Source organism: Epinephelus fuscoguttatus, linkage group LG21 (assembly GCF_011397635.1).
Source record: "Epinephelus fuscoguttatus linkage group LG21, E.fuscoguttatus.final_Chr_v1".
Classification (NCBI taxonomy): domain Eukaryota; kingdom Metazoa; phylum Chordata; class Actinopteri; order Perciformes; family Serranidae; genus Epinephelus; species Epinephelus fuscoguttatus.
In genome coordinates, this window is record NC_064772.1 from 12643054 (window position 1) to 12668274 (window position 25221).

Consider the following 25221-nt stretch of genomic DNA (forward strand, 5'->3'; position numbering starts at 1 on the left):
CACCATGATTTCACTTAACTGCTCTGTATTAATCTCTGCTGTGCTTTGTCAGCTATGCTAGCGCCCAAGTTTCCGGGTGGAGCATTAAAGCCACAGGATTACAGTTTGCACAAAATGTTAAGTTTGTAGAAACCTTTAAGAACAACAGCTTTGCAGTTTCACCTGATAATGATGATGATGATGATGATGATGATGATGGTTTAATGATGAAATCCAATGACCTGTAATAAGGGTTCATTGAGGGTCACAAACTGGTGAAGCATGAAACTCTAAGACTGGAATTAAAGTGCCAAAACATATTCTGTGTTTTATACAGAGAAGAACATAACACACAAGTCTCTACTGATTGATGATGTAGTAATGATTTTATTGATTTTATAGCCATGTTAGAAGCATGAATATATGGAAGACATGTATGTTGGTTGGTCCATACACCACTTTGACCCAGACTGAATTTGCTTAACAATTTTCAAATGGATCCCCATGACATTTGGTAGAGACATTTGTGGTGTCCAGAGGATGAATCCTAATGACTTTGATTATCCAGGGACTTTTCCTCTTGCACCACCATGGGCGTGACAATTTCAGCTTTTGGTGAAATGTCTAGGCAATTACTGGATGCAAGGCATAGGTTTCATTTCTCCATGGGGGACACATATATGAAAAAAGGGTTTGGGGGTTCATCTGCCAGAGAAATAAAAGTTCTCTGTTTCTTTCATGTTTTATTTGGGCAGACATGTTTTAAATATTGAGGGGGGCATGTGCCTTACGTCTAACCTGGAAATCCAGGTGACCCGCACCTAGCAAATTTGAATTTGCTCTGCATGGGGATCTGGCCTCGACAAGCAGAGCCTGCTGAATCGCCAGTTGGGCCAATCAGATCAGTCTATCTGACAGAGGTGGGCTCTGGGCGGGCGTAACATGATGAAGACAGCACTGCGCCGTAGGAGTCGAAAAGTTAACAGCCAAGATGGCAGCTGCTGAAGGACCGTTTCCATTCAGTTTAGCTTTGGAAGAAACGCTAACTACACTTAACTTTTTCTTTGAGAGAGGAATAGAAGACTGCCCTAGAAGCCTTTGCTTTCAGGAAGAACGTTTTTGCCGGTTTGCCGACAGGATACGGCAAAAGCATAATATATCAGTTAGCCTCACTGGTCGGCAAACCAATGGGGCTTACTGCAGTGAATACGTCACCTTGTTTTTTGCTCTGGTTGGCCATCGTGCTATCCAATTGCGTGCGGCGGCATTTGAAATGCCTCAGTTATTGCTGCCCCTTGGAAGGGTGTATCGGTGAGGGCCAGACTCAAAATCTTTCTAGATTTGAGTCTGGATTTCCAGGCTACCTTATGTCCCCTCCCCCAAGTTCTAGACAAATGATTGGATTGTCTGCTAATTAATTTGGTGATCCCCTTACTTTTTATAGAATAAAATATCTTTGATGTTAGATTCAGCCTGCAATTTTCATGATGATAATATGATAAATAAACCAAAAAATATATATAATTGAGCTAAAACAGCAATAAATATGGTTAAATAGCAATAAAGTTGAAAAGCACAAAAAGGTTTGAGTGAAATGTCTCCAAAACTACTGAATCAATTGTCTTTGAAATTTGGTACACCCATTCATGTCCACCAGCCCTCAGGATAAATTATAATAATTTTGGTGACCTCCTAACTTTTCATCTAGCGTTATCATCGGGTCAAAGTTTGTCCAATGCTTTGGTTTAGGACCTAATATCTGCAAAACTAATGACATTCCCATCTGCCTCAGCTGTACTTTGTGTTTAGCCAATGTTAGCATTCTGAAACTCTAAACTACGATGGTTATTATGGTAAAGTATAGCTCTCCATTAGCATGTTAGCATTGTTTATCTGAACATGTTAGAATGACATCAGATTATAAGTAATGATGTGCCTAAATAGAGCCTCACAGAGCTGCTAGCTTGGCTGTAGATTCTTGTATTTTCGGTGCACTGACCTATTAAAAAAACAAAACAGTAGCTAGCAAAAAGTACCTTCAAAAGGTACTGTCCCTTGGCAGATAAATAAAATACCACAGTTTTATTGGAAAGGGCTCTTTAAAGGCCAATGGTTACAGACTAAGTTAACAGGTATCACTGGAATCATTTGGCTAAACAAGTAGATCAAACACAAGATTACAGTATTCAAATTCAATGAGTCAGGAGAGGAAATGAAAGGTACGTAGAAGGCAAACAGGTTTCGGGCAGGACTAACGAATAAATACATTCAGGCACATTTTGCAATATAGACTTCCAGCAATATACAAATGTCTCACAGTGTCTGCAGTGGCGTGCTCTATCAAAATCAGTCTGATGTTGCTACAGCTAATTTCTAGATAAAAATCACCATCTTGATTTCTCATTTTGGGGTTTTGTTAGATTTCAAATGAAAAACCAGTCTTGGCTTTCAGATTATGAAACTCTCATAGCCAAATTTAGATGATAACTACAATTTTGAAGCTTATATAGGACGATGACAAGCTAGCAGCAAACACTTGTAAACTGCACTGTGGTCCTACTCAACACCACTCCTTCTGTGTCTCCCTGAAATTATGAATGCAAGGCTTACAGTAACAAGTCAGTGGGACAGTAGGTTTTCATCTGATGTCAAATAAACAAAGTTTTGGCTTCTTATATAGTAATATTAATATACAGCATGCGCCCAAAGTCCCAAGGTCAATGGGCTCTGTCACGTATCTTAGATGCCACAGTGCTGCAAACTTTGAAGGCCCTTTCCTCAAAATTATGGCTTGATGACAGTCATGTAATGTGACGATATTTTGCTTAATCTTTAGAGTCCAAAAACAACGATATCATTAGAAAGCAAAGAATCCCCTCTTTCCAGTAATGTCTTAATTAAAACCACATAAAAATGTTGAGCGATAAAGCAGGTAGGTGTCTCCTCAATATCACTGGGAGACTATTTGAAGGCCTCTGCATCATCCTGAATACTATTTTAGAAGGCCAAAAAGTGAAAAAGATAAATGGCAGTAACTATGTTGGCACATATTGGGAATATGCTGCAGGTTTATGTCACAGCATGAAAAATTATCTCAGAAGGTGACAAAGTTGTCAATTGATTTGATATGCTTTTATCTGACTAGAGTGGAAAACAAATCAAAATGGGCATGAACTTAATTATTTCCAGATTTATTGCAGTTGTAAAGCAATCAATGAAACAGACAGGCACATACATAACAGATGGAATAATAAACATTCAAGTACAGGTATGCAGAGAGGAGGAAACACTTCATTAAGAATATAAGGGAAATTTTGATATTATGCAGACAAATGTGAAGGCAGTGATGTGGTGGCAGTCATGCGTTTGCAAGTTTAAATAAATTATCTAAATGTGGCTGCATTATTTTTTTCAACTTTGCCTATAACAGAGATCTGCTGCCATAAATGGAAAAATAGATAGCGTGCGCATTAGCTTGTGTATTCTACCTTTGCAAAGTTTCGGAATAATTTTCCAGGGAATTATGAAAGCAAAGAACCTAAAGCAGGAACAGTCTGAGGCATCTTTGTTGTTTTATAATGAGTTGGCTGAAAAACAAGGGGACTGACAAATAGTCTAAAGCAGGGGTCTTCAACGTTTTTCAGGCTAAGGACCCCTTGGCCCAAAGACAGACATATATTTTCAAAAAAAGAGTTGCACTTGAGATAGCTCTGAATATCTTTCGGGTCTTCTCTTGTTTGCCTAGCTGCTAACTAAGCAGTTTTAGCATTGCTAGGTGCGTTAATCTCACCATCCGCACTTTCAGTGGTGGTTTCCACAGTGTGTCAGAGTCTGTTAAAAAGTTATGAAACAATCCATTGTGGCACACAAGAATGTCTGTACACTTGACGTAGTAATAAAGCTAACTAGCTAATATGCAAAAATAATTACAGGTGTCGCACAGTGATGTAGCGTTAGCTAACTCACATGATCACATAACAATTGATGGGTAACAAACGTAATCAAAAATGTTGTGTACTGTTAAAGGGCCAGTGTGTAAAATGGGTTGAAAACAGTGACATCAGTGGTCAAATTCTAGATTGCAGGGCTCACTCGCTCACCCCTCCCGTCGGGTAAATGACGGTGGCCCCGTAGGGACAAAAAGCCTTGCGCAGACATGAGTTTTTCAGGAGTAGGTCTATCTAGCGACGAGGTGAATATTTATTTAGAAATCTAAACCATGTTACGATATTGTAATGAATCCCTCACGAGCAGGAGACCAGAGGAGCGTTTGGGAAAAAGGCCAGTTTGTTTGAGCACTCCAGAAACTCCGGTAACACTCCGTCCCAAACTCTGACTCTTCTGGCGTAACAGACACACTTCATACACACATACTCGTTTACAATACCAAGCGGGCACCCCCTCCCCTCTCTGCTCCACCAATCTCCAGCCCGCACACTGACTGACAGCGTAGCCTGTAAACAGAGCTCAGCTGTTTATTTAGCCTAGCAATATCTCCGGACTATAGTAGCTACAATGGACGACTTTGAACGCGATTTTGAAGAGTTTCTTGTAGCGGACACAGACCCAGAGCCATACCTGTTTGAGCCGGAGCATACAGATGAGGAACTCCATGTGTTTGATGCTGAGCGGGCGAGAAGAGAGGCTGAATGCACAGAATGGGATTTGGTTCTACTGCTACCATCGCTGGGGAGATATATCAGGAGGAAAAGCGCCGCAGAGAGTGCATCACAAGGAGTGAAGTTGCGTCTTCTTTTCCTCGCAGATGACGGATCAGGTTCATTCTCTCCTGTTGCATGATAAGTGTGGTCCATTCACAAACTTTATAACTAAAAAAAACTTTCACTACTCTCTATCGACGAACTACTAACACTCTCTGCTGTTTCCTCCTCCTTCTTCCTTCCTTCCGCTGTCTTCGTTGGTTCATTTATACACACAAAACGCGTTCTCTGGCTGGCTGGATTGTCCGCTCGGTCTGCCGTACATACATGGCGGCGCAAGATGGCGACCTCTCTAAAGCAAGGCCCTTGCTATATATATATAAAAGCATAATTATAAGGCTACGAAAACCAAACGAATTTTATTTTATAGCGATTATACACTTGTATAAACATATTAATGGGTAGAATATTCAGATTCAGATTCAGATTGACAATAAACCATGCCAAATATTACACACTGGCCCTTTAACTAATTTTATGAATTTATGGTTTTATGAATAGGCTGATTTATCTTGGCTAATAATATGTTAGATTCACGTTAATGTGAATTTTCTGACACATTTTACTTACTAAAACTTTAATTAATTAATTCATTAATTCATTAATTAATTAGATTATTTAGAGGCCATTTGGTGGCCCCCCTATAGTAACTCTGAGGACGCCCTAGGGGCCACGGACCCCCTGTTGAAGACCCAGGGGCTAAAGGTTTTGGCTGAATAACATTTGTACTCCTTTACAGAGAACAGGGACGGTGCTTGGATTCATTTGCAAAGCGTTTACGTAAACTTGTCAGTCCACTGCAGCATAATTCGGCTGTTTGTTTGTCTACACAGTATGAAGAATGATAGAGTGCTTCTGACTGACGCAGGAACAAGAGGAGGAAAAGCAATGTACGTACGTGATCATGAGTTCAGCAATCATGTGACGGGTATGACAGGAGCAATATAACCACATTTTGTCAAAGTTATGTTGTTGTATTGAGAATTTGAATGAAAACCACTGGACAGATGATGCTACAGGGGCAGTCTGAAAACTCTTTATGGACATTTTGATTCTCTGTGGAGAATCAGACTCCCAACGCCAAGTCTACAGACAGGTGACGGTCTCATACTAAAATGATTTGGAGTGGAATATCACTTTAAACTGCCGGATTTTTCTTTCAAAATTCTTGAGCACTTAAACACATCTTGGCACAGATATACATTCAAATGTGCGTATATACAGTTGTGCCTGCGCTAAAGCGCTTTGGTCTGGTCCAGTCTGACACTGCGTGGAGACAAACAGTCAATCAAAGATTCAATACACACGACGCAGAGACTACAACATGAAAAGGCACTGTGGAGAAGAGAGAAAGAGAGAAAGGCGACATCGCCATGCAGGGCTAGTAGTGTGCAGATGTGTGCGTGTTTTCTGCCAAACAGAGTCCTCCAGAGTTGTAGTCAGCGTATCTCATCACGCGTCTTTCGTGCGTTCAGCGCCCCTCAGCCTCTCTCGCTCTCGGTGCCGCTGGATGGCCCGCCAGATGCGGCAGAGGACTCCACCACTGAGGAGAAGAAGGATTAATCATAATAGATTTGTGTATGATAGTGTCAAAATTCATCATTCAGAGAGGAAGATCTACTTCAGCTACTCTTGGAAGCTGATTTAAATTCATATTATCTGTCTTACTTTATTCTTATGGTGTTTTACTCTTTGTTTTTTGATTTAAGGCCCAGACACTCCAAACCTATATCAAAGGATTAGTGGCAACAAAGGCCAACTGCTGCATCACCTCACATTGCGTGTGTCTCTGCCAAAAAAGTTGCAGCTAAACATAGATTACAGCCAACAGCCAACTATCATGTACACTCTGTGCCTGTGTGGGAGGAAATAATAAAGGAAATAATAGCGGCATTAGTCTGTATACACTACTCAAGAAGGTAAACCAGAAGACTGACAGGACAGGTTCCACACACTAGACTAGACAGTTAGCACAATGACAATTACAAGAGTTCAATGGCAAAATAAATTATCATACCTAATATAACAAGTTTGTTTTGAACTCACTCCCTTTTGACTTTAGTCGTTTGTTTGCTTCCCACACTTCTGTTTTTCCTCTCATGCACTGTTGAAGTGCCAATCAGAGTGATTTCATTCACCGACAAGCTCTGCCATCTCTGACGCCAATTCAACACACTGAATCAGCTGAAAAAAGCCAGCAAGAGCTGACTGGTGCCAACAGTGTGAGACACACCACCAAAACCAGGGTGACAGATGCCCATCGATGACCCAGCATTGGCCCGGCCTGGCCCTAAAAGACGCCATTAGGTTCATTACAAAAGCAACGAGGCTGATCCTTAATTTGGTTGCATCACTTATGTTCTCAGAGGCTGAAATTGAGTACAAGAAGAGATGAAGGCTTTTTGATGTCACAGACAATACAGATCAACCCGAAAGTCTCATGAGGACACAAACAGATTGTACGCAAAACACGTAGGGTGGCACAACAAATTTAATTTAAATCAACCCACATGCTTGTTGAGTTAGCATTTTGAGGTTTATTCCCTTGATGCTGTTAAAGTTTCTTTTGCAGAAATTCTGACAGACCTGCAGCCTTGCTAAAAATCTGCAAGGTGTGCTACTATAATGTCAGATCCCTTGAGCACCTGCTGATTTTGCGGCAAGACAGCTCAAGTAAAACAGGGTCAATGTCAAAGAGGCAAAATGGAGATTCTGTACACATGTGCACATCATTTTTGTTTTAAAGAACTGTGAGGATTAGTATTTCTTCTAATGATGTTTGTCACCCTCCAAGAGAAGCTTGATTTGATGTTCCTTTCTGTTAAATGTGTGGCAGGGTTAATGACAGAGTAGATACCGTAGGCGTAGACAGTGGAGGTCGTCTTTGGTAACGTCATCGAGAATGTCGGTCAGTGTGTATTCCTCCAGCACAAACTACAACACAACACAACAGGCATTAGTTTGAAACTGCACTGATGTGCTGCTCATAGACAGATGTTTAAAAGCCAACAGACACTTAACCTTATCTATGGTGTCAGCATCTGCCCCCTGCTCTCTCAGCCAATCAGTGAGCTGCTTGTCTGGCTCGTGGTCAGCTGGGATTTGGAAGATGGAGGGAGGTGCAATATCTGTAAAAGAAAAAAGCGTTAGAGAGGAAGAGAAGCAGAAACAAGAGGATAATCTATCAACATGTTTACCTGGTGGTTTGTGTCTGACTCTGACCAGCTCCAGGTCGTGTGTTCTCTGCTGCAGTGTGGCCTTCAGAACCTGCTGGTACTCCTTCTCCTTTTGCAGCAACTCCTCCAGCAGCCTGCATTAACATTGGCATCTGTTATAGTAAGCACTAAATCTCACAGGCATTCAGCAGGGAGGGCTGCAATAGATAATGCAGATGAGAGCTGTCAAATAGAAATGTATGCAGTAATAAAGCAGTTATGGGTAATTGTAGGAAGAAGAAACTTGCAGAAGGAGCCTGAAGACTTTGTGTGGCCCTGCATGTAAAATTAGGTTATTAGTTAATCCAACTTCCTGTCAAGAGTGGGTTTAAAGTGAAACACTGGAACAGAATTTATCGTATCCACACAAGTGTAAAAAAAACACACACACAAATACCCCCTTACAGCTCCTGTGCAGAGGGAGAATATTGCAGCTTTTTAACGGTGTCGTGTTGAATGTCATTGCTCACAGTGGCAAAAGTAGCTCAGCGTCCCTGCTAACAGGAAAATTAGAGCTACAAGCAGCATAATTTCAGTTTGAAAGAGCAGCTCAAAACTGGTGCGACCGGGTAATGAAAAGTGAACATTTCACACAGACTGGAAACTAACAGGTGTATATGGAAACCTGTTTCCGCCAATGCAATGGAAAAAAAACAAAAGATCCTGTAAGTCATTGTAATAAGAATTTTTTTCTCAAAATAATGGCTTAACTTAAAATAACGACAGAATTATGATTTATCTCAAAACAGCGAGTCAGTATCTCAAAAATAACGAGTTAACGAGACCATACCCATTGGTAGCTTTGTCACCTTCTACCTATGCCAATCCTCAATGCCAGTTTCACATAGATTGACCACGTCAGTGAGTAGAAAAACATGGGACAGACAGAGTGACTGGCAGATAGAATGACACACCGACAGTTGCTGTGATTATGTGCAGCATACCATACCATGACTTAGTCACACCAAAAATTAAAAAAGAAAACAACAACATTTGGCCACGGGGGGGCCACAGCGATCGGTTGCATTTTAGCCATTTTTAAGCATTTTTCTGTTGTTATAGCGCCACCCAGTTGCCAATTAGAGTTAAATTTCTCCAGTCACCTTGAGGCGTCCTGTTCTACATATCTACTAAGTTTAGTAAAAATTGATATGGCAGTTCGGCCTAGATAAGAAATTAGCTCTGTAGCGCCCCCATTTTGTTTGATGGGGTCAATAATGGAGGAGTCCCCTCAGATTATGTGTGGTCATATGCCTACAAAGTTGCGTGGTGATCGGTGAAACCCTTGAGATGTTATACACCTTTATGTGACGAGCCACGCCCTCCACAATATTCATTGCCTTATAGAAGCTCAGTTTTAGTAAGTTTTCCAACTTTTGCCAAGAGGGAACTTTAGATATTGGTCCCTAGATTATGTTCACCAAGTTTCATGCAGATCGGTCAAACTTCCTAGGAAGAGATCCATTTGAAGTGTTTTTCAAAAAATTCAAAATGGCAGAAAATCTGTAAAACTGGAAGTTATGGGTTCTCGAGGCAAATTTGTTCCTCATGAGGAGAGGCATCTCTGTGCAAAGTTTCATGTCTCTACGACATACGGGGCATGAGATATGCCCATTCAAAGTTTGCAATTTCAATCAGTTGCTATAGCGCCCCCCTTTGGCCAATTGATTAATATTGCTTCATTCACATCCTCCCATGACCCTCTACCACTGTGCCAAATTTCACATGGATTGACCAAGTCAGTGAGGAGAAAAACGTGGAACAGACACACAGACACACAGACACACAGACAGAGTTTTCATCATTATATAGTAAAATGGTTAGGAAAAAATGACATGTTTCATCTTAAAATACCCTGTCTGAGTAGCCACAATCCTGGCAGTAGAAGTAGAGATGTCTTACTAAATCCGCAAATGCTTTTTAGGTCACTATCCCAAGGGGAAAGCAGCGATGTCTCACTTTTTGTTACAACAGACACACACACAGACAGAGTTTTCGTCATCTTATAGTAAGATATCGTGAAATAAGGAGAAGCTTTCTCAAAATAATGACTTAATATACTTAATTATTTTGAGATTCCAGCGCATTAATAACTCTGAGTTGGGAGAGAGTTACTGCCCCAAGCGAGGGAGTTCAAGTATCTCGGTTTCACAAATGAGTTCAGAATGGAACGTGAGATGGATTGGTGGTTTGGTGTGGCTTCTGCAGTGATGTGGGTGCTGCGCTGGACTGTCATTTTGAAGAGAGAGCTGAGACTGAAGGCAAAGCTTTCGATTTACTTGCCCATCTAAGTCCCAACCCTCACCTATGGTCATGAGCTATGGCCAAACAAGAAAAAAAGATCCAAGGTACTTGTGGGCCCTGAGCGTCATCACAAATGTTTTGTAATGCATGGCTGACACCAACTGAATTTCAGTTTAAAGCCCTCATCAGGGTTCTGAGATAAAAAACTATCACAGACACATATGAGCTACAGGTGTGTGGCTGTAAGCCAAGAGCAAGGCGAGACTGCAAATTAATTTTAGTACAAAAGAATATGATGCTCCAACTTAAACGAAGCAAAAAAAGTTGAGGAAAAAACACCTCTAAAGCCCTTTTCAAAAACAGGTATGTTCACCTTAAAGACAGATATCTAAGTCAGTCTCCTTCCCGGTGTCAACTCTCGTGGGGGTATAGTTCAACATTGCATGACCACGCGATACTCCTCATTGCTGGCATATTTATCTTCACTTATTCTCTGCTTTAGTATATATCTAGTCCCGCCAACATAAAAGCTACAGGGAAATTCCAGGAAGTAAATGACAAAAGGAGTGTTGCAGTTAATCATTCTTTTAATCAGTTACATGGTAAATTTCAGCGAAGGCTTTCTCCAAAGGCTGCCTCTCCCACATCATCATGTTTTAGCTGGAATCTGAAACTAAGTGTAACGAAAGTAACTTGTCGGGGCCTGTTTCTAACTCATGATGGGCCACTTTGTGTATTAAACAGATCAGTCAAATGATTTTAAATCAGAATCTTTGTAACGTATTCTCAAATGTCAATACTGGCCTTATGTTCTCATCTGCTTTATAATAATACAATATTCATTCAGTTAGTTCAGTTTTTCATAATTAATAGTAACATATTAAATCTGTGGTAAATATGTTAAAGATCCCATGAGGTCTTGCTGCTGAGGTTTTCCACTTTTACTTCTCCTGCTCTGGCCTGTGCTGTGTGTCATCACCCTGCGGGATCTAGTGACAAACATCTATCAGCCCTGCAGCTTTTGCATTCGTCATCATCATGGGTGTGTGTCTGTGCTTGAAGGCGCACATTCTCTCCATCTCCTCCGCTTCCTGTCACATGATTGATACGAGTGGAATTCCATCATCTTGCCCTCCATTCACACGATGTGCCCGCAGCACTTTTTCCATTTCTATGTGTGGGTGTGTGTGTTTGTGTGTGAGCATGCGGATGTGTGTGTGCGAGTGCCATTAAGTACTGCTCATGTTGAAATCTCTGAATGGCACTCCCTCACCACACGTGAACCACATCAAAGGGAAAAAAGAGGACTATCCCACTTAACTGACTTTGTTTTTGATTGTTTCACACATCTTTAGTTTAATGTGTAGCTAAATGTTTTTCCCACAGTTTTGTTTATTGACATTTTTAGGTTTTCAAGGCCAACTTCCGGACAAGTAAATAAACATACCCCTATACAGAGAGAGATACAAAGATAGTAATAGTTATAATAAAAATAAGTTTAAAAAGATCTAATAAATAGAATAGTAATAATAATAAATTGCAAAATAATATAAATACATAAGAATAGAAAAGAAAACAATTTAAAAAAAACAAAAAAAAAAACAATAAAAAATAATTTAAAGCAACACAATGGAGTATTTGAGCCCTCAAAATATATATCCAAGATCCTTGTGATGGTACATCAACTCACAATAGTTTGGATGACACCTCCGTCATTGCTTGAGAGCATCTGTTTCACTTGCACTGGCACTATGCAGTTTCGGGGTTCGGGTAGGAACCCAGACACAAAAAAAGACTACAAAATTTGGCTGCTTTATGGCATACATCATATCCCCCTCTCGTCATATCCCCCTCCTCTCTTTAGTGTAGTGTAGCTGAACCGAGGTGAACTAAGTTAGACATGGTTGTCATAGCTGAAGCCACAAAGAAAAGGAAGAAGGTGAAGGTGTTGTCTGAGGAGACGAAGAAAAGAAAACGGGAGAGCGATAAAACAAGCTCGAGCAAGGATTAATATTGGATCAGCTTTCACATGCTGGCGAGAGCTGTAAGAGGAGGAGGGATGCCTGACCGATGGTGACCTGGCACTGTTACTGCTGTCCCCCCTCTACTAAGGAGACTCACTGTCGGTAGTGTTAGCCTACATACAGACAGCTTTCATTTTAGCTAGCTCGATGTGCTTGTGGCGACCGCGACTGGAAATCATAATAGCGGTGAATGAGAGACTGCAGACAGAGCAGATTGAAATATGGCTTTCAAGATTCAAGATTCAAGACAACTTTATTAATCCCTTACAGGGCAATTTCATTTGACAGCTCACACAACAACACACACACAACACATAGAACATAGAAAGAAAATTGACAGCTGTGTGCAAATTCTGTTAGTCGCCATGATGAATAACATTAAAATGTGGGGGGAAAAAAAAACACACCAATAAATATGTTCATTAAAAATAGTCAATACCGGCACTGGATGATAAAATACATAGAGGTACACAGTACCCAATGCACAATACACACAATACAATTCATAAGGATGTGTTTAACAATCGGACAGCAGAGGGGATGAAAGACTTGGAAAAACGATTACCCTTACAAGCAGGTTGGGCATAACAATGCTTTCCTCCTTTCTACATGCTGATCACATGTATTGATAAAGTATTGGCTTGGCTGGCAGAGGTTGTATTGCAGTTACTTAGAGTAACAAGCGTACTTGTCATCAACTAGAGAAATCTTGAAGTTATATTCCCTTCATCTGCACCGCGGCCTCTCTGCTGTTGTCTGACTTCACTCTGTTGAGTTTGTGTGTGTGTGTGAGTGTGTGTGTGTTTGTGTGCGTGTGTGCGTGTGTGCGTGTGCACGCCCTGTGAGGAGGAGGTCAGCCCTGACATGCAGAGAGCAACTCATTTCTAAGTTTTGAAAGTGAATAAATATATATAAATAAATAAAGCAGTTGGCCTAATCATGTATGTACAAAATGCTATAAGGCTACTTTACCTGTTCTTAAGACATGATGATCGTGCGTTACACGGCCAGCTTCAGGAAGTTCACTGGTATCATTGGCTTGTCAACAAATGCACGTGCAGAAAGATTTTTATGACAGTTGTAACAGACAATACCGTTTTTCATCTGTAGGGGGACCCCGTGAGGTAAAAAGCACAATCCTCCATTGTGTTGCTTTAAAGTAATCATGAACAATAAAAGATAAGCGGATAGCGTTTACGTGTGTGTGTTTGCATGTACCTGTTGGTCTCCTGTTTAAGTCGCCCCAGCTGGGCACCCAGTTGATGATGCGAGCGTTGGTGCTCCTGTGAGTGGCCAGAGTTTAGCGTGCTGCCGGCAAGGTGGGCGGGATCAGCAGTTGTCCCGGGGTCGTCGGTGTGAGGCGCTAAGACGGGACCAAACTCCTCTTCGTCCACTTCGTCTTCCTTCTCTGCTCCCTCACACTCTGACGCTGGGCCAAAGTGGGTCTGCAGCTCTGTCAGAGACACATGTGGAGCTGTAAACTAAATAGGGTATGGTGAATGTGCTAGGAAAGGTAGTATCAGCACTGCCACTACCTGGAGCTTGCATAAACAGAGCCTGGGTTTGTTGAAGGTGGCAGTGCTGTTTGGGCTGAGAATCTTCTCTGTCTCCTTTAACTTTAGCTTATATTGGAGTTATGATATGTAGCATGGGGCGGCAAGGTGGTGTGGTGGTTAGCACTCTCGCCTCACAGCAAGAGGGTTGCCGGTTCGATCCCGGGCGCGGGAGCCCTTCTGTGTGGAGTTTGCATGTTCTCCCCGTGTCAGCGTGGGTTCTCTCCGGGCACTCCCACAGTCCAAAGACATGCAGACTGGGGACTAGGTTAATTGATAACTCTAAATTGTCCGTAGGTGTGAATGTGAGCGTGAATGGTTGTTTGTCTCTATGTGTCAGCCCTGCGATACTCTGGCGACCTGTCCAGGGTGTACCCTGCCTCTCACCCGATGTCAGCTGGGATAGGCTCCAGCCACCCGCGACCCTCAAGAGGATGAAGAGGTTAGAAGATGAAAGATATGTAGCATGTGAAATAGAGTATGGTGAATGTGCTAGGAAAGGTAGTATCGGCACAGTCACTACCTGAAGCTCGCATAAATGGAGCCTGGGTTTGTTGAAGGTGGCAGTGCTGTTTGGGCTGAGAAAGCCATGTGTAAGTACGGTAAAGGAGGTTATTTGGTCGGTGTGGGGAGCAGTGAGACCTGGCATTAGGGGAGTGTCTCTGGGATGCCAGAGATCACTGTCTGGCCTCCTGGAGGTGTCGTGGGACCAGCTAGATGGAACACTGGTGAAAGGAGGTTCCCACCTGATGACTCCAAAGACATGTTAGTTATCATTGCTCACTGGTCTGTATAGTTAAGCCTTGCCATAATAGCTTATTATAGGACTGATAGGCTGATCCTTTCTCTAGAGCACAAACTTCTTCTGTTTATTTTAACTTGTAACATTTAGTTGCAAACGCATAGATGAAGGAAGGAAAGTCACACGTGTCCACTAGATGGCAGTAAAAACAGGCTTCTGACCTGGTATGAGGATGGTGATGGCAGCCTGCACAGCTCGGCGGATGATGTTATCCATCGCAAACATCCAGTGGGGTTTGATGTGATGGTTCCTCAGGACTTTGTTCACCTGAGAACATCACACACACACACACACACACACACACACAGACAAAGACAGATATTTAGACCGAAGATGATCTGTAATAACACACTCGCTAAACTGACATGTCTGGATGAGTCCATTTAGCTTCACTGTATAAAACGGATGTACCTCAGGATTTAGACACATTTTTTGGCTGACATCAAAAATTAAAAATGTAAGACATTTTTCCTACAATTTCCTCTGCATCATTTTGGATGAAGCTGGACTATTTTGCCAGGTGTGGTTCATACTGCGGCCTATATTTGAATATTTTCAAATTGCTGATGAGTTAAAAGAATTGTGGATTGGATGAACAAATCAGGAACTTCACACTGACACTTAATAATGACAGATTACTTGATGTTTTAAAACAGCAACTGCACATTCATTTCTGCTATAAAACCAGAACAAAATTCAACCTGGTTTCTGTCCACAAATATTACTGATATATTGCCTTATTACAGTGAAAATGTAAGATGTTTACCAATGTTGTTTTTAATTACATAAGCTCATATCAGCTATTTGTATCAGCCTACAATTGCTGGCATGTGTCATATAGCAGAACATTTTTATAGGGTCTTTTAACATTATGTCATGTCTGCCATTGCTGCGTCAAGCTGCTGCTTTGTTAAGTGCCAACATCATTTTAAAAGGGACAAATCCCTTGTATAACAGGTCGCATATACAGTACTAAATTAACTGCTGTGTGTGTGTGTGTGTGTGTGTGTGTGTGTGTGTGTGTGTGTGTGTGCGCGCGTGTGCATGCGCTGACCGAGTCCTGGAAGCCAAAGAGCACCAGCTGTATCTGGTTGATGGAGGTGGAGTCAAAGTCCAGGTCCAGCTTGAGCTTGGAGATGGTGGCGGCCATGACGCGCCTCTCTGGGGAATGGATGAAGTCTCGTAGGATGCAGATGATCTGCTTGATGTGTTCGACAGACAGCTGAAGCTGTTCACTGCCCTATATAGAAAACAAAAATCAGACCAAATGTAAAGTCTATCAGTGGGAAAGATTTATGGGACTGAATGGGTTTAATATGTGGTTAAAAACCAAAATGAAAGACACTGCACATCAAGCATAGAGTTCCACAAAAACTATAAATTTAAAGCATCTTGAATGAAAATGTGTCATCAGAGCTGTTACTTGTAGTATTTTAAAATATATGACATGGCGCCCCCGAGTGGTAGAAAAGAAGCTATGGCAGCTATGACACTTAATTAAACTGAGCAGTTGTTAATGTTATCAGTTTCACCTGTGCTTTTCCAACCATGACAATTTGAACGCTGAGTTTCATCAGTAGCTTAATTTACTTGCCCACAGAAATTGGTATGAAGTAACAGCATATGTCGTATGGAGGCCACTTGGAGAGTGGGGGGAAATCGGGCAGGGGAGGAGCGGGGGATTTAAATGGAAGGCAGCTTCCTTTGTTCACTTTCAGCCCAACTATCACAGATCTTTTTGCAAATCATCAGATATACCTGCAGACTCCTTTCAGTGGGGTGAAGGTGGGTTGTGGGGATAATTGCAATACATCGACAGGAAGCTGATACGCTGCATCAGTTTTAAATTTAGACATCTCTGTTTGTGATCTACAGTGGCATGCAAAAGTTTGGGCACCCCTGGTCAACATTTCCTTTACTGTGAATGGTTAAGTAGAAGATGAACTGATCTCCAAAAGGCATGAAGTTAAAGATGAAACATGCTTTTCAAAAACTGTAAAACTGTACAATTTTACAGTGAGAAAAGGAAAGGAGCACCATGCAAAAGTTTGTATCATGATTATCTGTAAATATAATTGCTACAGGTTTATGATATCTGTGTGATTACAGATGATATTTGAAATAAAGAAGTCAAAACAGAACAGTACAACTATCTAACTAAATATTCACTGCAATTAGTTTTACAACATTTTTTTTAGTAAAATATCAAGCTACCTGAGATTTCCTTAAGAAACGAATAGATGAGCAAATCTATACACATACTGCCACCTCACCATGGATGTATTTTCTTGCATTAAATGCATAACTGCAATGCACTGTGGTTGATATACACCTCCGAGATCATCGTTGTTGACTTGCCCCTTTAGCCCTCCAAGCGTTAATCTCCACAAGTTAACTTCAGGTTTTCAGACAAATGGAAGGACACTTTAGATGGCGGCAGGGATTCCAGTGAGGACAAGTCAAAAAGGGCATGTTGAACCACTAATGAAACACAGCCTGCTGTGAACAAGGCCTATGCAGACTCTTCTTACCTAAGATGTACATTAAAATGTCCTGCGATTGAAAGTTTTACACTTCATAATGCAAGTGGAGTGTACTGAATTCATGTCTTAATAGATGTGACCTTATGTACTTGAACAAAGCCCTATGTTACTTTGTTTCTGCAAATTTTCTAATGTTTGATGCAATGGAGAAAAAATAGCTGCAGATTATAGCATCTCTCAAATAATTCCAGTCGACCTATGGCTGAGTCCTGCCCTCAAATGCGATGAGCCAATCACAGTGCGTATAACCATTCCCATACTCTCAGACATTCTCTGCATGGACGTTCATTGAAATGCATTACAGAAAGTCAGTTTTGTTCAGTTTCAAGATTTGAAGTTTAAAAATGGTCAAGGAGAGGCTGGGCGACGAGGTGTATTTTTTACACTTTAAACCACATCTCAACTGAGAAAAGTGTCTCCTTTGGATAAAGTTGTGTGGTAGCTAACGTTAGACCACAACATCAATTCAACGTAAATACGATTAACAATGACGTCTGTTTTAAGGTAAGTCAACATTGTGTTTGAGGCAACATATTGTCACTTTGCTGGAAAGAAATATAAAGTTATCTTTAACATCTCTAGTTAACGTTAACTAAAGTTAGCCTAACGTTAGCTCCTAGCTGCGTTGTTTATCATGTCACCTTGTTTGCTGGGAGTTCATTAGCCTATTTTGTTCTAGTTTTGTACTTTGGTGATCGTACATCATTGTTAGCTGTTGTCCGTAGGGCTCTAGTTACGCTAATGTTAACTTCTGGAGCTTAGCTTCATTAAATTATCTGTAATCGCAGAGATAACAAAGGTTGGCCAACATTATGCTGAATGATTCAATGTAAATACTGTAGCACCAAACTAACAGAGAGACACTCTTGGTAAAGATGGTAAAAAGGCCGTTATCCTTTTCTCATATTCTGAGCCAAAAACCTTAACCTCAGTGTGGTACTTAAACTTGTTGTCTTTGATGGCGACAGCAACGAGATGCAGTTCACAAGCGTACACTGTGACCTGTAAATTTTGGCTTGTAATTTAAGCTCTGCATTGACCTTCTCAACAATAAAATGATGAATATGATAAGATTTTTTTTTTTTTTGGTATTACCACTTGGAGTTAGCAATGTCAGAAATGCTCTACTCTTACGCCAGGGCCACACTGCCCGCGGAAGCGCAGCGCACCGAAATTCTCGCGCGCGCCGGAGCACCTCCGTTCACATCAGACGCGCATTTCTCCACGCCGTCGAAAAGCGATTCTGCTCCCAGCTCTTGTTTTTCACTGCCTGGCTTGTCAGATTCGCTCACGGCTCGCGCAGAAAATAGACCAGACGCCGAACTCATCGCTGCAAATCGTGAGCCTTCCGCGGAGCTTCCTGGCGCGGCACGGCCAGTGTGGACGACACAGTCGGTTAACATGGGCGCCGAAAGGAAACTACCTTCTCTTCTCGGCGCTTCGAGGCTATTCGCGGCGCTTCCGCGGGCGGTGTGGCCCTAGCGTTATGCATAGAAAAAAAGACTATACTGATTTATCTACTGACTTGATTACATTTTTTAAAGGATTTGTTTTGTAATACCTGCTCCTGGTGTGGATAAATCCTTGTAAGCAGTAAACCTTTGTCACAAACACACAAACACACCTGGATGTAGTTCTCCCTCACGTTAGAGATGACCTTTGCCTGGTCCTCATTGAGGACCTTGAACAGAATGGCCCGTCTCTCGCTGTCCTTTTTCAGCAGGAATAGACCGCTATCCCTGTCGTCAGGGGAGGGGGGGACACTGCGGTCCTCCGACACCGAACCCTCATCTGGAACACTGCAACGCACACACACACACACACAGAGTAATCTCACTGCAATATAAAATAACACATAAAGCACACAGCTGATTTACAACAGCGTGACACACTGTCCAGTTTATTTACAGATACAAGCCTCTCCTGGCTACTATGTGTGCCCAGGAAAGTGCAGAAGCAGCATGAGTCAGCGCTGCAGGTCGTGCACGTATGTACGCACACACGTGTGTCTGAGCCCGCGCAGGTGTGCGTGTGTGTGCTCAGCCACCAGCTGCAGCTCATAAAATGATCAGACCTCATTATATCAGTGTTGTAAAAGGCAGCGGAGCACACTGTGGGCTCAATCAGGCCACCTGCCACTAAAACACACACATATACGCACACGCACATTCATTTACATCTCGTCACATGATCTGCACCGTCCCAGCAGGATTTTGTCTGCAGTAACACATAGCTTTAACACGTTATTTTTGCATTCAGAAAAAGTATGACTCCTCAAAAGAGGCTTTTCAGATGCCATCCAAGTTGCATGTGCCAGGATGACGTCACGGTTGGTGTAAGTAAAAAAGGTTTTATATGCAACTTCAGAAAAGCAGTAGCAGCTGAGACAAAGCAAGTCCAAGATGTTTAAGAAATCTGAAACCCATCTTTGAATTTGGATCTCAAAGTCCTGTAAAATCTATAAAATTGAAGAAACACACGTACGCACCTCAGGTAGTTGGAGTTGGGAGGTTTGAGCAGGTTCTCAGAGCCAGAGCTTTTCTTCTTCTGGAAGAAAACGTCGTGTTTGGAATCGCAGTCTGGGCTCACAGAACCGTGTTCACTGCTGCTGCTCCCGGTAGCCTCGCACTGCAACTGCACCGGCAGCGAAACATTGTGGATGTAGTCTGGAAAGTAAGGAGGGAACATATGTAAGTCTTGAGACATGAATTACCTTTTCTCATGCATAAGGACTTTGCACACCAAGTCTGTATTTTTCGTCCAAAATCGTTGCACTTTTAAAACTACATACTGCCTCAGGATATGTCAATCATGTTGACAAACCGACTAAAAACTTCTGTCCATCATTAAAGTTTTCCAAACAGGTTTGAGTTCTGGCGCTTTTTCACATCTGTCAAAAGCCTTTGACGAGTTGTGTGACCAAGAAGCAGTGACGAAAATGTGGTGTAACCTACAGGACACATACATCCAGGACAAGAGAGAGGAACGGGGCAGAGGTGGACAGCGGGCCAGGAAGTAAATGTCGAACCAATGGAATCAAAGTCATTCTTTAATCTTTCACGACAAAGAGAAGGTAACGTTAGACTTTTCAGAAATGCCTAACAGCAATGATGATGGTTAGAGCAGCGTGCAATTTCATAGTCACACAATATTATTTATATAAGACTCGGGTTGAGTGTGTACAGACAGGGAGGGAAGGGAGTAAAATTGTCTTTACATTTTGTCTCATATTGCTAATTTTTGCAACCAACAGAACAACAAAATGCATCAGACTCAGTGAACAAGGTTTCTGGAACAGTTTTTCAGATAACGGATTAAACAATCAAAAAATACTGACTTAAACCCTATTTGGATGGGATTAGTTTTACATAGGTCGGTGGGGTAAAGTAATAATTACCAGAGATTTTAGTCCCGTCCGAATGTGTCATGTCAGTAATCATTACCACACAATGTCAGTAAAGATTACCGCCACTTTTACCTTCTGTAAAAGGGTTCCGGACAATTACCTCAGGTGATACTAATTTCGTGCGAATAGACCAGCAGTAAATATGTGTGTAGATACTTCGTCATTCAAGTGTGTTTGAGTGTGGTACGCACAAGAAGCAACGTCATACGCACATGATGACAGGAGGGGACGGCAGTGCGTGAATGGATTTACCCCTCCCACTTGTGGTAGTTGTACTGATATTTCTAATCCTGCGCGAATTGGCCATAAATATTACCGACGTCCTGTGGTAAAGTGACATTACCCCACATGCCCATGTAAAACTAATCCAATCCGAATAGTGCATTAGTGTGCAAAGGCCTTTGCTCTACACATTCAGATTTTTCTTTTTCCCACATCCATGTCAATCACACTTTACACTTGAACCACTTAGATTTTGCCACGATCCCCCCTAAACCAATCATATCGTCGCTGTCACGCTTTAAAATCTGTAAACTTCTCTGAGGCTATCAGCTGTTGTTTCAGTGCCTGGTTAATGCAACCATCTTCCACCCCTCCACACCATTCACCTCCAGTTTCTAATTGCTTCATTCAATGAATTCATCAGGAATCCCACTCCAGATCTCATCCAGCAGGTCTTTATGTTGTTGTTCTTTACTTCTGTGCAAATAATGTTTTTGCCTAAGAACATTTTAAGCCCTTACTTCAATTAACAACTTCTTACTGAGCTACATTTAGGGGAAAAGGAAGCAAATCCCTTGCTCCTGAGCTGCTTACCGTTGTTGTGGCAGTGTCTTTCATGTGCGGCCTGTTGTGAGCTGTCTAACTTGTATCTTTTGTTATTTGTCACTGCTTGTGTGTGTGCGTTAACCTGATGGTTTGAAGGCAATCTTGCTCTTCTTGCCCTTGGTGTTGTGTCTGACGAAAGTGTCTCTGAGGAGATCTGAGGTGATGGCTCTCTTGTGAGGGTCTGGCTCAAAGCAGCGCAAGATGAACGACTTGGCCTCCAATGACAAGGACTCAGGGATCTCTGGGTGGATCTTAAACATGCCGACCTGTAACAGAAAACCACACCTACATGAAAGTATCAAGGCCTAGAAATTTGTTTAAGGAATGAAAGAAATCAAAACCTTGATCCACTTTTCTCCAGTGTCTCCAGCTTCTATTGTAAATATGTCTTCAGTTAACATGTGCAAAGCCTCATTTAAAGGCAAATACAGAGATGGAATACAAACCTTAAACATGGCCGCCTGCGGTTCTCCCAGCTCATGAAAGGGCGGTTTCCCAGTGGCCATTTCTATAATGGTGCATCCCAGGGACCAGATGTCAGCCGGGGCCCCGTACCCTCGAGGGCCCTTATCAATGATTTCTGGAGCCATGTATTGCAGGGTACCTGCAGACAGAGAGGCAGATGGTAACCTGGAACAACAGTGTCTAAAAGATAAGGAGAGAAAATCAAGTCATTTAGCATTACTGTCAATAAAGTGACTCACAAACTGATGCTGAGAATTTGAAATGAACGTTTCTGGACACATGGCTGGAGCTTTAATGAAAGTTTGTTACAAACCCAGATTTTACTTCAAAGGAGGTCTTGTTACAAAAGAAAAGAATCCAAAATTAGTGTGTTCATGGATCGCATTTGAACACAGACGTACTTATGATTTGCTTTTGAGATGCAGACATTTGGGCAAAGTGGCATTGCATGCAGCTGAAAAGAAAAATTCAACATTATAGCTAATTTTAAGGACTGAAGGTATGATATTAAAGTTATTTTAGTCCCTAAACACTGAGTTCAGATGAATTTGTTAATTATGTTTTGTTCTGTCTCTGAGTATTTTGTCTGTCGTCAGTCATTCTGAGCAGATCTGGCATTTGCGGTCTGCTCTAAATGCTGATGTAAACACAGAGAGACTGAGAGAGCTATAAAAAGATGGAGTCAGAGGGAGAGACAGATAAGGACATATGTACACACACACACACACACACACACACACACACACATATATACCTGCTAATGAAAGGTAAACACCCTTCTGCCTCTGCTTGATTAGCTAATCTAATTACTCACCTCGCTGGCTGCTGGAGGAGACCAGATGGTCAATGAGTGTGTATGTTCATACACACGCACGCACACGTGTGTCAGAGTGTTTCCATAGAGGCTGATAGTGGCTCTTGACATTTTGAGGGTCATTTGATATTTACACTCATAGACTGCAACATTTCTATGACACCATTTATGCAGTACAGACTGAATGCTGTCCTGTCATGTGTGCAGTGTCTTGCTCTCGAAGTCATTACTGAAGCAGTTTATTATTTTGTATTCGCTTTATGTGGTATGCAGTGTTATTTTTGCAATCATATATAGGAAAATAGATTTCATAATTTGTCTGAAAACCACAGATTTATCAGATGTACACACCTGGAAGTTCCTCAGGAGAAAACATTTCCACTGTAAAACTGTTGGAGCCCCATGATTCATGAGCACTTTACAAAAAAGAGCCCATGAAATCCAGATTAAAGGAACATCTTGCTGAAAGTCATTTACTTTTATCTAAAGTTTCCATGAAACAGCTAGCAGAGTGCTATATAATTCTGCATATTAGAGATGCAGACTCATTCCCCACGATGAAGCTGTGGCAACATAGGTTAGGCTGGACGCAAAATTTGTATACGCCCCAAGTGCAGGATAAGTCAGCATTTCCTTTTATTGGTTTTCAGGAGGTCACAAACTCCATTGAAATATATACCATTAAAAACACCTACAAATCATTGGTTGGCCAGACACGGGCCTAGGCTTACAGGTGATGATCAGTGTAAGACATACCTGATAAATAACATCAGTATTTATTTTATGGGAACTTAAAAGTATCTGGTTGCATCTTTGTATATATGGCAGTATACATTACTTATATATTTAATTTACTACCTGTTGACAAGCTAAAAAATCTGAACAGTGTGTATATTTATGTCTACATCCTGTTCTTGCGTGTTCATAACTGGTTCTCATTACGCATATATAATTACTACATGACTGCACTACTGTACACCAGTCTACTACCCCAGGACTATATTATGTTCTGTTTTATTCCTATATGTCAGCTTCTGAGTTGTCTTATTTTTGTGTCATTTTTACTCTTAATTTTTTTATACATATGTATGAGTATTGTTGGAAATTGCTTGCCTGATATCAGGCAGAACTTGTTTTTTTAACCTGTTGCAGTCTTCTACCAGTCAACTTGAACTTAATGGAATGGGCAGATTCAAAGGTCTGGACTCAGGCAAGGAAAGAACCTGAGAATAAACCTCGTTACCATTATTCTGCATATGTAAAATTAAGAACTTGAACTTTTTAACTTTATCTTTAATTACCTTTGGGAACAGATCTGATTCCCAGGGTGGATACCCGAACTGTTTATCACTTTCTTAACATTGTGAGGTGGGGCATTTGGCCTTTGCAGAGTTGTGCGCTCTCTAGTGTCCCTCTAGTTTAAGAATGTATTATGGGGCTTTGGGGTCATGCCAATTACAAAAACAAAACAAATTTATATTTATGTGTACCAAATATTAGCAGGACAGCAATATAATTTATTGTAGAAGAAGACAAAGTTACCGGTGAATGTCTCTGTGCAGGGGTTGACACCTGCCAACCGCTTAGAGGTACCAAAGTCTGAGATCTTCAAGACTCCACTGTAGGTGTTCACCAATACATTATCACCCTGAGGACAAACAGCAGCTGTTTACTATTAATCCACAGTGAAGTTACAGTTCCCGGATGATTGTACGATGTTCGGAGTTCTTCCTTGTACCTTGATATCTCGGTGAACAATCTGGTTTTCGTGCAGGTATCGGAGCCCCTCCAGGATCTGTCTGGTGTAGAAGATGATTGTTGCCTCCTTCAGCGGACCCCATTTAGACCGCAGCAACGCAGACAGGCTTCCTGGAGAAAGGAAGAGAAGGAGTGTCCAAAACCTATCATGAAATGGGAAGATGACCAAGCAGTTAGAGAGACCGCTCAGTAACCGAGGTCACAAGCATCGATCTCTGAAACATACTATTTATCCTACCTGCACAGGGCTAAATTATCAGTAAAGCACAAAGTAGACACAGTATTTCTCTCTTGTTCTGGTGCTTTTGTCCCTTTATTTCTAAGAACTGAAGGTTCTCAAACAAAAACAAGTCCTAGTTCACACAACTGTGTAATTGTTCAACCATTGTTCTTTCTCATACAAACACACCTCCAGGCACTTGTTCCATGAAGATCTTGATGTATCCATTCTCAGAAACAGAGCCCAGATACTGAACAATGTTCCTGTGTTTCAGGTACTTGTGGAGGGCAATTTCCTCATGAAGAGGCTGGGAGTACCTAATTTACACAGAGAGAGAAACAACCACAGACAAATACTTTGTTTCCATTCATCCAGATAAAGTTTACTTATAATCCATATTCAGTTACAGCATCAACTTGCCTCACAATCTTATATTTTTAAGCAACTAACCAATCTAGTGTTGTCAGAACAAGACATTCATTAACACACATATAATATTTACCATCACTTGTGCCATAATCCAGACATTGTGTTTAAGTCAATGTATGTGACATTCAGAGCATTAACATAGCAGCAAACCACTACTTGCTATGTAGACAAAATGGAGTAATGGCGTCCTGAGCAGACAATGAAGTCACGGTACCTCTGT

At 41.5% G+C, this 25221-nt stretch overlaps 1 protein-coding gene across 3 annotated transcripts in view; it reads right to left on the bottom strand.

The window, feature by feature from the left end:
• Positions 1–3170: 3170 nt before the first annotated feature.
• Positions 3171–25221, bottom strand: part of map3k15 (mitogen-activated protein kinase kinase kinase 15) — a 37010-nt gene continuing 14959 nt past the window's right edge. For all 3 annotated transcript variants that reach the window (XM_049565154.1, XM_049565153.1, XM_049565155.1), the window contains 14 exons: positions 24762–24889; positions 24333–24463; positions 24137–24242; positions 21762–21919; positions 21398–21581; positions 19570–19747; positions 18706–18880; positions 15593–15778; positions 14700–14805; positions 13402–13636; positions 7898–8010; positions 7722–7828; positions 7558–7634; positions 3171–6243 (listed from right to left, as the gene is read on the bottom strand). In XM_049565154.1, coding sequence (XP_049421111.1) covers positions 6153–6243; positions 7558–7634; positions 7722–7828; positions 7898–8010; positions 13402–13636; positions 14700–14805; positions 15593–15778; positions 18706–18880; positions 19570–19747; positions 21398–21581; positions 21762–21919; positions 24137–24242; positions 24333–24463; positions 24762–24889 — 1975 coding nt within the window. In that variant the 3' untranslated portion in view covers positions 3171–6152. The remainder of the gene's footprint in view (positions 6244–7557; positions 7635–7721; positions 7829–7897; positions 8011–13401; positions 13637–14699; positions 14806–15592; positions 15779–18705; positions 18881–19569; positions 19748–21397; positions 21582–21761; positions 21920–24136; positions 24243–24332; positions 24464–24761; positions 24890–25221) is intronic.